Genomic DNA, 13,850 nt, shown 5'->3' with positions numbered 1-13,850 from the left:
TAACAATTGTTAAATTGTTAGCAAGATCAATGTCTAAATCTAGAACAATTTATCTACCTCTGTTATCCACTTGTTGTCCTAAATATTTACCTATTGTCGATTTGGGAAATTTCTAAAATGTTCAGTGTTATGTATACAAATTGCAAACGAAAATGATATATAATAAAAAAGACAAAAAACTCGGATAACTCCATGAATCTATTTGATCACGAAAAACTAAATGAAAAAAAAGTTGTAATGTGTCCATAGCGTTTCATTATAAAACAATAACATCTTTGTTCTAAGTTTTGCTAGGTTCTATTTTCTACAAAATTGTTATTCGAATTTAGAGTTACGTATGTGAATCTTTTCTATAAATGTATGATTTGGATATTATTATTCTATAACTATATTCGTATATAACTATATATCTATATCTATATCAATGTCTATATCTATATCAATATCTATATATATATATAGACAAGTATTAACATTCATAATGGGTAACTTTGACATCGATCTTGCTAACAAGGCAGGTATTAACATTTACAGTGGGTAATCTACGGTCAGGGATTATTCCCTTTTAAGGAAAAAAAAGATAAAAATATGATACGAGATACCGAAAAAAAAAACTTAATGAAAAAATTAAATAAATAATCATTTTTTTTTTTTTTGACATAGTTGACCAACGCCAACACGTTCCTTGTCCCCATATTTCATTTTCAGCAATTACAACTTGATGTTGGTTCTGTAAAAATTACATTTCAACCGTTAATTTCAATATACAGAGAGAAAGGTGAGTTAAATAATAGAGCGTAATTGCACGATCGCATTTATTAGAACGTAGAAAAATGTCTCCGGACTCGGGTGATCACATTCGCGTTGAAGTTTACAATATGCAGACCGTGAATCTGTCGCTCGGTTAGTATTCAGAGTTTTTATTTTACAATCACTTTTCTGCAAACACTTTTTCATATTAATATATTTAATTTAAGGTTAAATTAAGTTATAAACAATAATAACGGAGCAAAAATACTATTATGCTCTATTATTTAACTCATTTTTCTCTCTGTATATTGAAATTAACGGTTGAAATGTAATTTTTACAGAACCAACATCAAGTGGTAATCGCTGAAAATGAAATATGGGGACAAGGAACGTGTTGGCGTTGGTCAACTATGTCCAAAAAAAAAAAAATGATTATTTATTTAATTTGTTTATTAAGTTTTTTTTTTGGCATTTCGTATCATATTATTATCTTTTTTTTCCCACTGTAGATTACCAATTAAATGTTAATACTTGCCTTGTTAGCAAGATCGATGTAAAAATTACCTACTATGAATGTTAATACTTGCCTTAAGGCAATTCGCAAAATTGTATTATTTTCACCAGTGTAAACCAGAATGCTCCTTTAAGGTCAATTTAGTAAAAATAAATTCGGTACTTTTTATGTTATAAACAAATAGACCCAGAGGGTCAATTATAACAGTTAGCCGGATAATTCTTTTTTTGTTCAGTAGCTGACATTGAAACGCAGATTTCAATAGTCAACAACATAGACTCAACAAATAGACTCTGGGTCTATTTGTTTATAACATAAAAAGTACCGAATTTATTTTTACTAAATTGACCTTAAAGGAGCATTTGGTTTACACTGGTGAAAATTATACAATTTTGCGAATTTATTTGGAAGAATAGATAATATTTAAAGAAAATATCATGTAACTTTTCCTGATGTAACTTTTCCTCCATATTATAATGTATGTTAACATCAATAAAGTTTTTTTCTTCATTCTCATTGTACCATGTAACTATATTTTCATATTACAAACCTTTAAGTATATCATCGTTCATTTTTTTTCATACTTAATTTACAATTTTTATTGCTAATTAAAAAATTTTTTTTCTTTCAACGTGTATGCAACTCTCAAACGCTGAACGCATTCCTCGATTAATTACCATTACGCAATATAAGTTAAAATAAAATTAAAACGAAACAAATAGTTTTCACAAGTATAGTTTGATTTAGAATTTTATAATCACAGTTTTTTGTCATAACATAAATTGAAATTAATTAAAAATTTTTTTTAAGTGTTCACTACTTAAAGAATTAGTTGAACTTGTGATTTATTTTGGCGATATTTTCTTTATCTACTACATATTAAACTCGCATTTTGTATCTGCGTGACATTAAGAAAATTATGACAAACAATTTTCTTGGTTTATGTAATACTCACAAAACCAAACCCACCAGAGCCAGAACAAACACCGGAATAACATAGTATTTGATAACCTTATTCGTTTTTTTTCGTAATCGTTGCGTGGGTTACGAATAATTTACTATACGAAAGTAAGTATTAAAATATCCGATACGTGCATTATCATACAAACGATAATAGCATTGACGATCGAAATTTCTTTGATGAATTAAGCAGGGAGCATATTTTAAAAGGTTTTTTTCTTATAAGGTTATAATTATGCAAATTTAAAACATTGTTATGATGCATATATAAATTTATAAAAAATGAGATTTCTACCTTTACACACACGATCTTTGATATGGAAAAATTTATCATTTTTATTTTTAAAGTTTTAAAAAAATAAAAAGTCATCGAAATGTATCATCCGTAATCCTTTTTTTTTTGTTTTTTTCTTTCTTCNAATTTGTATACATAACACTGAACATTTTAGAAATTTCCCGAATCGACAATAGGTAAATATTTAGGACAACAAGTGGATAACAGAGGTAGATAAATTGTTCTAGTTTTAGACATTGATCTTGATAACAATTGTTAGCAAACATTGTTAGCAACATGTTGTTGATAACAATTGTTAAATTGTTAGCAAGATCAATGTCTAAAACTAGAACAATTTATCTACCTCTGTTATCCACTTGTTGTCCTAAATATTTACCTATTGTCGATTCGGGAAATTTCTAAAATGTTCAGTGTTATGTATAAAAATTGCAAACGAAAATGAGATATAATAAAAAAGACAAAAACCTCGGATAACTCCATGAATCTATTTGATCACGAAAAACTAAATGAAAAAAAAGTTGTAATGTGGCCATAGCGTTTCATTATAAAACAATAACATCTTTGTTCTAAGTTTTGCTACGTTCTATTTTCTACAAAATTGTTATTCGAATTTAGAATTACGTATGTGAATCTTTACTATAAATGTATGATTTGGATATTATTATTCTATAACTATATTCGTATATAACTATATATCTATATCTATATCAATGTCTATATCTATATCAATATCTATATCTGTATAGGCAAGTATTAACATTCATAATGGGTAACTTTGACATCGATCTTGCTAACAAGGCAAGTATTAACATTTAATGGGTAATCTACGGTCAGGGATTATTCCCTTTTAAGGAGGAAAAAAGATAAAAATATGATACGAAATACCGAAAAAAAAAATTAATGAAAAAATTGAATAAATAATCATTTTTTTTTTTTTGACATAGTTAACCAATGCCAAGACGTTCCTTGTCCCCATGTTTCATTTTCAGCAATAACGACTTGATGTTGGTTCTGTAAAAATTACATTTCAACCGTTAATTTCAATATACAGAGAGAAAGGTGAGTTAAATAATAGAGCATAATTGCACGATCGCATTTATTAGAACGTAGAAAAATGTCTCCGGACTCGGATGAACATATTCGCGTTGACGTTTACAATATGCAGACCGTGAATCTGTCGCTCGGTTAGTATTCAGAGTTTTTATTTAACAATCACTTTTCTGCAAACACTTTTTCATATTAATATATTTAATTTAAGGTCAAATTAAGTTATAAACAATAATAACGGAGCAAAAATACTATTATGCTCTATTATTTAACTCATTTTTCTCTCTGTATATTGAAATTAACGGTTTCGCTGAAAATGAAATATGGGGACAAGGAATGTGTTGGCGTTGGTCAACTATGTCCAAAAAAAAAAAAAGTTTATTTATTTAATTTTTTCATTAGGTTTTTTTTTGGCATTTCGTATCATATTTTTATCTTTTTTTTTCCACTGTAGATTACCCATTAAATGTTAATACTTGTCTTGAGGCAATTCGCAAAATTGTATTATTTTCACCAGTGTAAACCAGAATGCTCCTTTAAGGTCAATTTAGTAAAAATAAATTCGGTACTTTTTATGTTATAAACAAATAGACCCAGAGGGTCAATTATAACAGTTAGCCGGATAATTCTTTTTTTGTTCAGTAGCTGACATTGAAACGCAGATTTCAATATTCAACAACATAGACTCAACAAATAGACTCTGGGTCTATTTGTTTATAACATAAAAAGTACCGAATTTATTTGGAAGAATAGATAATATTTAAAGAAAATATCATGTAACTTTTCCTGATGTAACTTTTCCTCCATATTATAATGTATGTTAACATCAATAAAGTTTTTTTCTTCATTCCCATTGTACCATGTAACTATATTTTCATATTACAAACCTTTAAGTATATCATCGTTCATTTTTTTTCATACTTAATTTACAATTTTTATTGCTAATTAAAAAATTTTTTTTCTTTCAACGTGTATGCAACTCTCAAACGCTGAACGCATTCCTCGATTAATTACCATTACGCAATATAAGTTAAAATAAAATTAAAACGAAACAAATAGTTTTCACAAGTATAGTTTGATTTAGAATTTTATAATCACAGTTTTTTGTCATAACATAAATTGAAATTAATTAAAAATTTTTTTTAAGTGTTGACTACTTAAAGAATTAGTTGAACATGTGATTTATTTTGGCGATATTTTCTTTATCTACTACATATTAAACTCGCATTTTGTATCTGCGTGACATTAAGAAAATTATGACAAAAGGAGCGCTTTTTTTCTTATAATCAAAATTGACACATGACATTAAATGAAATACAATACTTTTGACGCGTATTTCTTGCTAGGGTATTTATAAAATAGATGATTAATAGATCATTACAACATTATTATATTATCATACACTGATTATCACATTATGTCATTATAAATATAAGCAAATGTTATATAAATCTTGCGGCTTGCGTCAAGCGCTTGACGGAGAAGATGGCCCTAGGATATTTTATGGATTTAGAGCTATAGGCTCTCACGAAGATGACTCCGTTGAAACAATTAGACTGCGAATTCATTTTTAAACTATACAGCCAAACAACAGAGATTAAAGCTCTATTTTCTTGGTTTATGTAATACTCACAAAACCAAACCCACCAGAGCCAGAACAAACACCGGAATAATATAGTATTTGATAATTTTATTCGTTTTTTTTTCGTAATCGTTGCGTGGGATACGAATAATTTACTATACGAAAGTAAGTATTAAAATATCCGATATGTGCATTATCATACAAACGATAATAGCATTGACGATCGAAATTTCTTTGATGAATTAAGCAGAGAGCATATTTTAAAAGGTTTTTTTTCTTATAAGGTTGTAATTATGCAAATTTGAAACATTGTTATGATACATATATAAATTTATAAAAAATGAGATTTCTACCTTTACACACGCGATCTTTGATATGGAAAAATTTATCATTTTTATTTTTAAAGTTTTAAAAAAATAAAAAGTCATCGAAATGTATCATCCGTAATCCTTTTTTTTTGTTTTTTTCTTTCTTCTAGCCCATCAGATATTTACGTATACTTGCATCATTTCTTTGTCAATTTATCAAGTACGAAATTGTTTTTGCTAATTAAGTGAAAGTCTATAGTATACAATTTTCGGATCAACGACAGAGGCCAACGAATTCCGAATCACAACATATTTTGCGCGAGCTGCGGGACTTACAATGATACATACTTGCTTACGATAAATTCGGTTTACAATTAAACATCTCGCGGGACAATTAACTTACACGAGATGCTGAGGGAAGGATCTCTGCGTCCTTCGATAATGACGACACATTGCTCCAATACAAATGAAAATCATGTTACATTGTATCGTAACTAAAATATTTTATCGATTCACATGCAAGGCAAATAATTATGATTATCGGGCTTCGCTGCATAAGTAGGCAGAATCAAACTAAGATATAGTCAGCGAAGAAAAGTCCAATGACGAGCTTTTTCTATGATACCAATCGTGAAAAATGTTTGCCCGCAATGGGAACTCCAAGACGCATGATAGGTGTCAGATCATTGAAGCATGTCGGGTAGTCGAGACAAAGGGGCAGACAGCTGCGCACGCGTTGAAAATTGCTGTGAGTTGCTCCAGTTAATGGCGGTGTACACCTTAGGCTCGCCCATCATAACTCATCTTTTTTCAGGCTTTTAGCTTTCGAATTAAGGACTTCGTCCTTATATCTAAAATATTATGGATGTATTCAATCTTTTGTTATTTGACTCACAAATAATACCTATGTTTAACAAAAATTAACACATCATGACATAAGTATCACTTACGTTTCACACTATTCTTCTGAAAAGTACAATAGATGTAAGGAATATCCTTAGTTTATTTGAAGTGTGCGCGTAATCAGGTCGATAAATTAGATCGTGCGCGCGCTCATTCGAATCAAATAAACCAGCTAAGCTTTCAGCTCGCTTGGATTTCGAGAGTAACCCGTGTGCAGACTCCATAATTATTGTACACCGAACGAATAAACAATGTATTTATATTGTACCGTGAGTTCGATTGGATGAGGATTAGGTTGCACCAGATCAGATGCCAATTTCTCTGCTTTGAATGTTGTTTTATAATGTTGATGATTTTTTCTCTAGGTTAGAATAATAACTGAATCGTTTCTGTGAATAACAAAGTTTAATTAATTATTATTTACATTATTTACAATTATGTACATTATTGCAATTATTACTCCTACCTGTTAATAACAAAGAAACAACATTCAAAGTTATTATTCACTACACTAAAAAAACAACCACTGTACTGAGCACTGAACTGCTCAGTAGTGGCTACCAAAGCGGATCAATACTCGACTACAGCGTTGGTTTGAGGCAAACTCTACGCTCGCACTCTATGGCGAAAAGTACTGGTGGCGCCGGACGTCAGAATTCCGAAACTTACGTCTGTCGATCCCCGTTCATAATGCGCGGAAGCAATTTTAAAATTTCTTGATATAATTGTGTTGTAAAATGGGCCCTTTAATGTTAAACATGCTTATTAAACATGCTTATTAAACATGTTTAACATTAAAGGGCCCATTTTACAACACAATTATATCAAGAAATTTTAAAAATGCTTGCGCGCATTATGAACGCGGGGATCGACAGACGTAAGTTTCGGAATTCTGACGTCCAGCGCCACCAGTACTTTTCGCCATAGAGTGCGAGCGTAGAGTTTGCCTCAAACCAACGCTGCTACTAAGTCGCTGCGTTGGCTTGTTTACTGAGTCGGCTTCAGTACTCAGAACAGTGGTCGTTTTTTCAGTGTAGGTTGTTCGACTATTGTTTTACACAATTTTATTCCACTGTATTCTATCTGTCAGCTATTATCATGCTAATTAGCATGCGTACAATTAATGGTATGCCGCATATTAAGCGATCTAATTTATCGACCTGATTACGCGCACACTTCAAATAAAGTAAGGATATTCCTTACATAGATTTTAAATTGCAGTTAATTTTCACACAATTGCTAGATTTACTAGTAGAAATGGCAAGAATTGACAACTTTTAGTATTGAATGTCTAGTCAATTGCATTATAATTATTTTCATTAAACGACAAGTCGTTGGGTTCCTGTTTAACTCTGAAAATTGCAATAAGATTATCCAATCGTGGAAATCTGTACACCTTCACTCACATAAGATAAAAAATTACCACCAGTTTTTAACACCACAACAGGTCCACTAATTTTCCTCACCCGTGAACGTTGTTTAAACTTCGGATTCGCATAGCAAATATCGTACGTATAAAGTCTCAATGATTAGTGCGACAGATTCGCGTTGTTTTTAATTTTATCATTAAAATATAAAATTTTAATTTTAATTCTTTTACTTGATTAATTTACAACTGACTTTAATTCCTTATAGTAAATTTGTCAAATTGCAAATGAAAATCGTATCCAATATTATCGCAAATCGGCCAATGAATAATCACAGTTACAAATTATAATTTTTCAAGTGCATCGTCGATTCTGTCACAATACAATTTTCTTCTAATCAATTTGATACAATAATCTGTCTCATACATTAGACATCTTACAAGACTCTTGTTTGATCTAACTGAATTATCGATAATCTTATATTTAATCAAATGTTTACACCTTTCCTCCGAGACGTCGATCAGTCTCGTATTTATACAGACAGCTCGGTCAAGGCGAACCGACGTCAGATGGCGATAAACACCGCGTATCGAGAACCCACGCGTAAAATAATGCACCGTAAATTAGAAATCGAGGGGCTAGATATCTCAAATCGTGCTCTCTCTCGATCAAGTCGGCTTGGGAAGGTCGTCGTACCTCCGCGACATCTCGACGAGCTCCTCGACGTCCTCCAGGATCCTCGCCTCGTACTCCTTGTCGCCGGCCATGATCCGCCGCACGAAGGGCAGCCTGTTCCTGAAGTAGTACTCCTCGTAGGTCGCGGGCTCGTCCATGATCTGGGCGGCGACGCGGCCCGACATCAGCACCGTCGGATGAAAGATCACGGCCGTGGCGCAGGCCGGCATCCTCTGCTCCTCGTAGCAGCGCAGTATGTCCTCGCGCTCGGGCCTCGGGCCCTCGTACCTCGTCGTGCTCAAACGCTCCAGCAGCGTCTCCGTGTACAGCTCGATCATCTTGGCCTCGTTGCGGCGTCGAAAGTCGCGCGTCGAGCAGAGATACAGCAGCTGGGCGAGATCGTGGCCGAGGGGCGCGTAGCGCAGCAGCTGATAATCCACGAGGCGGCAGTGCCTCAGGCCCGCGTCGAACATGAGATTCGACGACCAGAGATCGCCGTGGCTGACGACGTTGAGCTTGTCGCGCGACGCCCGACACATGGCGAACACCGTGTCGCCGGCGCGGCGCAGTCCGGCCTCGTCCTCGTGGCCGAAGCGCTCGCGGGCCAGTCGCACCGCCAGGTCCATGGCGTTGGCGTACCACTCGAGCGAGCGCCCGCTGCGCTTGAACTCGGTCTCCTCCAGTAGCCGGGGGAACCGATCGACGAGCGGCCGGCCGCCCAGTCGGGCCTCGAGGCGCAGCGACGAGGCGTGAAATCGCGCCAGACAGACCACGGCCGACTTCATGGCGGCGAGCTCGAACATGCGCGGCTGATTGGCGTAGCCGCGCAGTCGCAGGTCCTCGAACACGAGCACGTCGGGCTTGGCCAGGTAGCAGGTCGGGCACCAGCTCGTCGCTTCTTCTTCGTCGCCGATCAGCGCGACGTAGTCGCGGAAAAAGTCGCTCTCCTTGCGGAAGCAGCCCTTCTCCTCGATGTAGGCCGCCTGGCCGGGCAGATCGCGCGGCACCGTCTTCACGAACAGGCTCAGCTTCTCGTCGACGGCCTCGCTGCTGCTGCCACTGCTGCTGACTTTGGCCACGATCACGAGGCGAAGATGCTGGCCAAGAAAGCCGATCTTCTCCTCGGAGTAGGGCCTGAGGTAGTACTCGACGAGGCGCGCGTCCTCGCCCAGGCAGCGTCTGGCCAGCCAGGCGGCCTCGTCGCGCGTCACCACGTCCCGAAAAGCTATGTCCCGAGGACGATGGCTGGCGGCCCTCGGCGGCTTCGCCGGAGGCGTCGTCGGATCCATCGGACCGTGGACCGGAGTCACGGTGATGATCGGTGCTCTGCTGCCGCTGTCGCTGCTGCTGCTGCTTCTCGTAACCGTCGACATGTTCGTTCGTTCGCACGAGATCGTTTCGAGCGCGCTTATAAATCGCCGTCGTTATCTGCGCGCGGAGCTGCAATTGTAAATCACGCAATAAAATCGAGCGATACAAGTGAAGAGACGATGCAGGAAACGAAAGAGGTTAATTCTTCGGTAAAGACAGACGTCGTGGAATAGACGAGGAAGTGTGTTTGTCCTCGGATACGATAGAGAAATTTTTACGCGCTTTGGCGATTAACATACATCGCACCGTCGTCGGGACTTATCGTGCCGATCGCAATGTTTGCCTTCTTCTTATTAGACGCTATTAAACGAGAGCAGCGCATTCTACATTGGATGTGGATCAGTCGTTGACTCTTACAAATTGATTCGTATCCCTCGTGCAAATATTTGAATATAGATAGATGTCAATATAATTGGAGTTAATTCGAATCCGCGCGTTCTGGTCTATATTTATACTTATCGAATGAATAAAACATAAAAGTACGAGTTATCGTGTTTCCGATATTTTGTTTTATTACATAATTAATTGCCTTAAATCTATACTTGACATCGATACATTGTAAAAAAAAAACAACAAAAACAAAAATTACAACAATTATACGCTTATTCAATACGCAACGTGGTATTATACAAAAAAGCTCTCTCCCTCTCTTACTGTATCTACAAATCTAAAAATCTCGGTATCACAATCGTTTTACATAATGAAGAGAAAGAAGAAAAAAATCCGGGGTAAATAGAAGAAAAAATTTTTTCAGCTTCATTTATCGGCTATGCTGTTCAGCAGCTCCTTCAGCGAGTCCTCGTTGATGGTCTGAAGGGTCGACAAACTTCCCCTAGCAGTCTCATTGTCGTCGTTCATCATCGACACCTCGACCGTCGTCGTCGTCGTCGTCGTCATCATCGATGTGGCATCATTGTCCCGTTGCTGCTGCTGCAGCTCAACCACAGCCACGGCGTTGGGATGATCGGCCAAGGGCGCGAAGTAGTCGTCGCAGCAGTCTTGGCCGCTCTTGTTGTCGTTGTTGGCGATGCTGCCGGTGACCTCGGCGAGGCTCAGCGATCTCATCATCATCATCTCGCTCGAGGGCGAGGACTGCACCGCCTGCGCCTGCGTCAGGGACGACCAGACGCCGCTACGGTAATCCTCGCTGACCTTGTCCAGCTCCTTCATGAGGCTGTCGTCGGTGCTCGGCGAGTCCGGCANGAAACTTACGTCTGGCGATCCCCGTTCATAATGCGCGAAAGCAATTTTAAAATTTCTTGATATAATTGTGTTGTAAAATGGGCCCTTTAATGTTAAACATGCTTATTAAACATGTGTAACATAAAAGGGCCCATTTTACAACACAATTATATCAAGAAATTTTAAAATTACTTTCGCGCATTATGAACGGGGATCGCCAGACGTAAGTTTCAGAACTCTGACGTCCGGCGCCACCAGTACTTTTCGCCAGAGTGGAAGCGTAGAGTTTGCCTCAAACCAACGCTGCTACTAAGTCGCTGCGATGGCTTCTTTACTGAGTCGGCTTCAGTACTCAGAACAGTGGTCGTTTTTTCAGTGTAGGTCGTTCGACTATTGTTTTACACAATTTTATTCCACTGTATTCTATCTGTCAGCTATTATCATGCTAATTAGCATGCGTACAATTAATGGTATGCCGCATATCAGGCGATCTAATTTATCAACCTGATTACGCGCACACTGCAAATAAAGTAAGGATATTCCTTACATAAATTTTAAATTGCAGTTAATTTTCACACAATTGATAGATTTACTAGTAGAAATGGCAAGAATTGACAAATTTTAGTATTGAATGTCTAGTCAATTGCATTATAATTATTTTCATTTAACGACAAGTCGTTGGGTTCCTGTTTAACTTTGAAAATTGCAATAAGATTATCCAATCGTGGAAATCTGTACACCTTCATTCACATAAGATAAAAAATTACCACCAGTTTTTAACACCACAACAGGTCCACTAATTTTCCTCACCCGTGAACGTTGTTTAAACTTCGGATTCGCATAGCAAATATCGTACGTATAAAGTCTCAATGATTAGTGCGACAGGTTTGCGTTGTTTTTAATTTTATCATTAAAATATAAAATTTTAATTTTAAGTCTTTTACTTGATTAATTTACAACTGACTTTAATTCCTTATAGTAAATTTGTCAAATTGCAATTGAAAATCGTATCCAATATTATCGCAAATCGGCCAATGAATAATCACAGTTACAAATTATAATTTTTCAAGTGCATCGTTGATTCTGTCACAATACAATTTTCTTCTAATCAATTCGATACAATAATCTGTCTCATACATTAGACATCTTACAAGACTCTTGTTTGATCTAACTGAATTATCGATAATCTTATATTTAATCAAATGTTTACACCTTTCCTCCGAGACATCGATCAGTCTCGTATTTATACAGACAGCTTGGTCAAGGCGAGCCGACGTCAGATGGCGATAAACACCGCGTATCGAGAACCCACGCGTAAAATAATGAAGTTCGTTACGATACTCATGAAAAATGCATCGTAAATTAGAAATCGAGGGGCTAGATATCTCAAATCGTGCTCTCTCTCGATCAAGTCGGCTTGGGAAGTTCGTCGTACCTCCGCGACATCTCGACGAGCTCCTCGACGTCCTCCAGGATCCTCGCCTCGTACTCCTTGTCGTCGGCCATGATCCGCCGCACGAAGGGCAGCCTGTTCCTGAAGTAGTACTCCTCGTAGGTCGCGGGCTCGTCCATGATCCGGGCGGCGACGCGGCCCGACATCAGCACCGTCGGATGAAAGATCACGGCCGTGGCGCAGGCCGGCATCCTCTGCTCCTCGTAGCAGCGCAGTATGTCCTCTGGCAAGGGCCTCGGGCCCTCGTACCTCCTCGATCTCAAACGCTCTAGCAGCGTCTCCGTGTACAGCTCGATCATCTTGGCCTCGTTGCGGCGTCGAAAGTCGCGCGTCGAGCAGAGATACAGCAGCTGGGCGAGATCGTGGCCGAGGGGCGCGTAGCGCAGCAGCTGGAAGTCCACGAGGCGGCGAGCTCGAACATGCGCGGCTGATTGGCGTAGCCGCGCAGTCGCGGGTCCTCGAACACGAGCACGTCGGGCTTGGCCAGGTAGCAGGTCGGGCACCAGCTCGTCGTGTCTTCTTCTTCGCCGATCAGCGCGACGTAGTCGCGGAAAAAGTCGCTCTCCTTGCGGAAGCAGCCCTTCTCCTCGATGTAGGCCGCCTGTCCGGGCAGATCGCGTGGCACCGTCTTCACGAACAGGCTCAGCTTCTCGTCGACGGCCTCGCTGCTGCTGCCACTGCTGCTGACTTTGGCCGCCACGATCACGAGGCGCAGATGCTGGCCCAGAAAGCCGATCTTCTCCTCGGAGTAGGGCCTGAGGTAGTACTCGACGAGGCGCGCGTCCTCGCCCAGGCAGCGTCTGGCCAGCCAGGCGGCCTCGTCGCGCGTCACCACGTCCCGAAAAGCGATGCCCCGAGGATGATGGCCGGCGGCCCTCGGCGGCTTCGCCGGAGGCGTCGTCGGATCCATCGGATCGTGGACCGGAGTCACGGTGATGATCGGTGCTCTGCTGCTTCTCGTAGCCGTCGACATGTTCGTTCGTTCGCACGAGATCGTTTCGGGCGCGCTTATAAATCGCCGTCGCTATCTGCGCGCGGAGCTGCAATTGTAAATCACGCAATAAAATCGAGCGATACAAGTGGAGAGACGATGTAGGAAACGAAAGAGGTTAATTCTTCGGCAAAGACAGACGAGGAAGTTTGTTTGTCCTCGGATACGATAGAGAAATTTTTACGCGCTTCGGCGATTAACATATGTATATCGCACCGTCGTCGGGACTTATCGTGCCGATCGCAATGTTTGCCTAATTCTTCTTATTAGACGCTATTAAACGAGAGCAGCGCATTCTACATTGGATGTGGATCAGTCGTTGACTCTTACAAATTGATTCGTATCCCTCGTGCAAATATTTGAATATAGATAGATGTCAATATAATTGGAGTTAATTCGAATCCGCGCGTTCTGGTCTATATTAATACTTATCGAATGGATAAAACATAAAA

At 38.7% G+C, this 13,850-nt stretch overlaps 1 protein-coding gene and 1 pseudogene across 1 annotated transcript; both read right to left on the bottom strand.

Moving 5' to 3' along the window:
- Positions 1–7,285: 7,285 nt before the first annotated feature.
- On the bottom strand, positions 7,286–9,755 carry LOC111693711. The gene has a single exon (XM_023459143.1). It carries the CDS (start codon positions 9,688–9,690, stop codon positions 8,395–8,397), a length of 1,296 nt encoding a protein of 431 aa, XP_023314911.1. The 5' UTR covers positions 9,691–9,755; the 3' UTR covers positions 7,286–8,394.
- A 1,556-nt stretch (positions 9,756–11,311) lies between these two features.
- LOC111693718 lies at positions 11,312–13,369 on the bottom strand (annotated as a pseudogene).
- Positions 13,370–13,850: the final 481 nt, after the last annotated feature.

This window comes from Trichogramma pretiosum, unplaced genomic scaffold, assembly GCF_000599845.2.
Source record: "Trichogramma pretiosum strain Unisexual culture from Peru unplaced genomic scaffold, Tpre_2.0 scaffold23, whole genome shotgun sequence".
Taxonomy (NCBI): Eukaryota; Metazoa; Arthropoda; class Insecta; order Hymenoptera; family Trichogrammatidae; genus Trichogramma; species Trichogramma pretiosum.
This window is presented reverse-complemented; position numbering and strand designations above follow the sequence as displayed.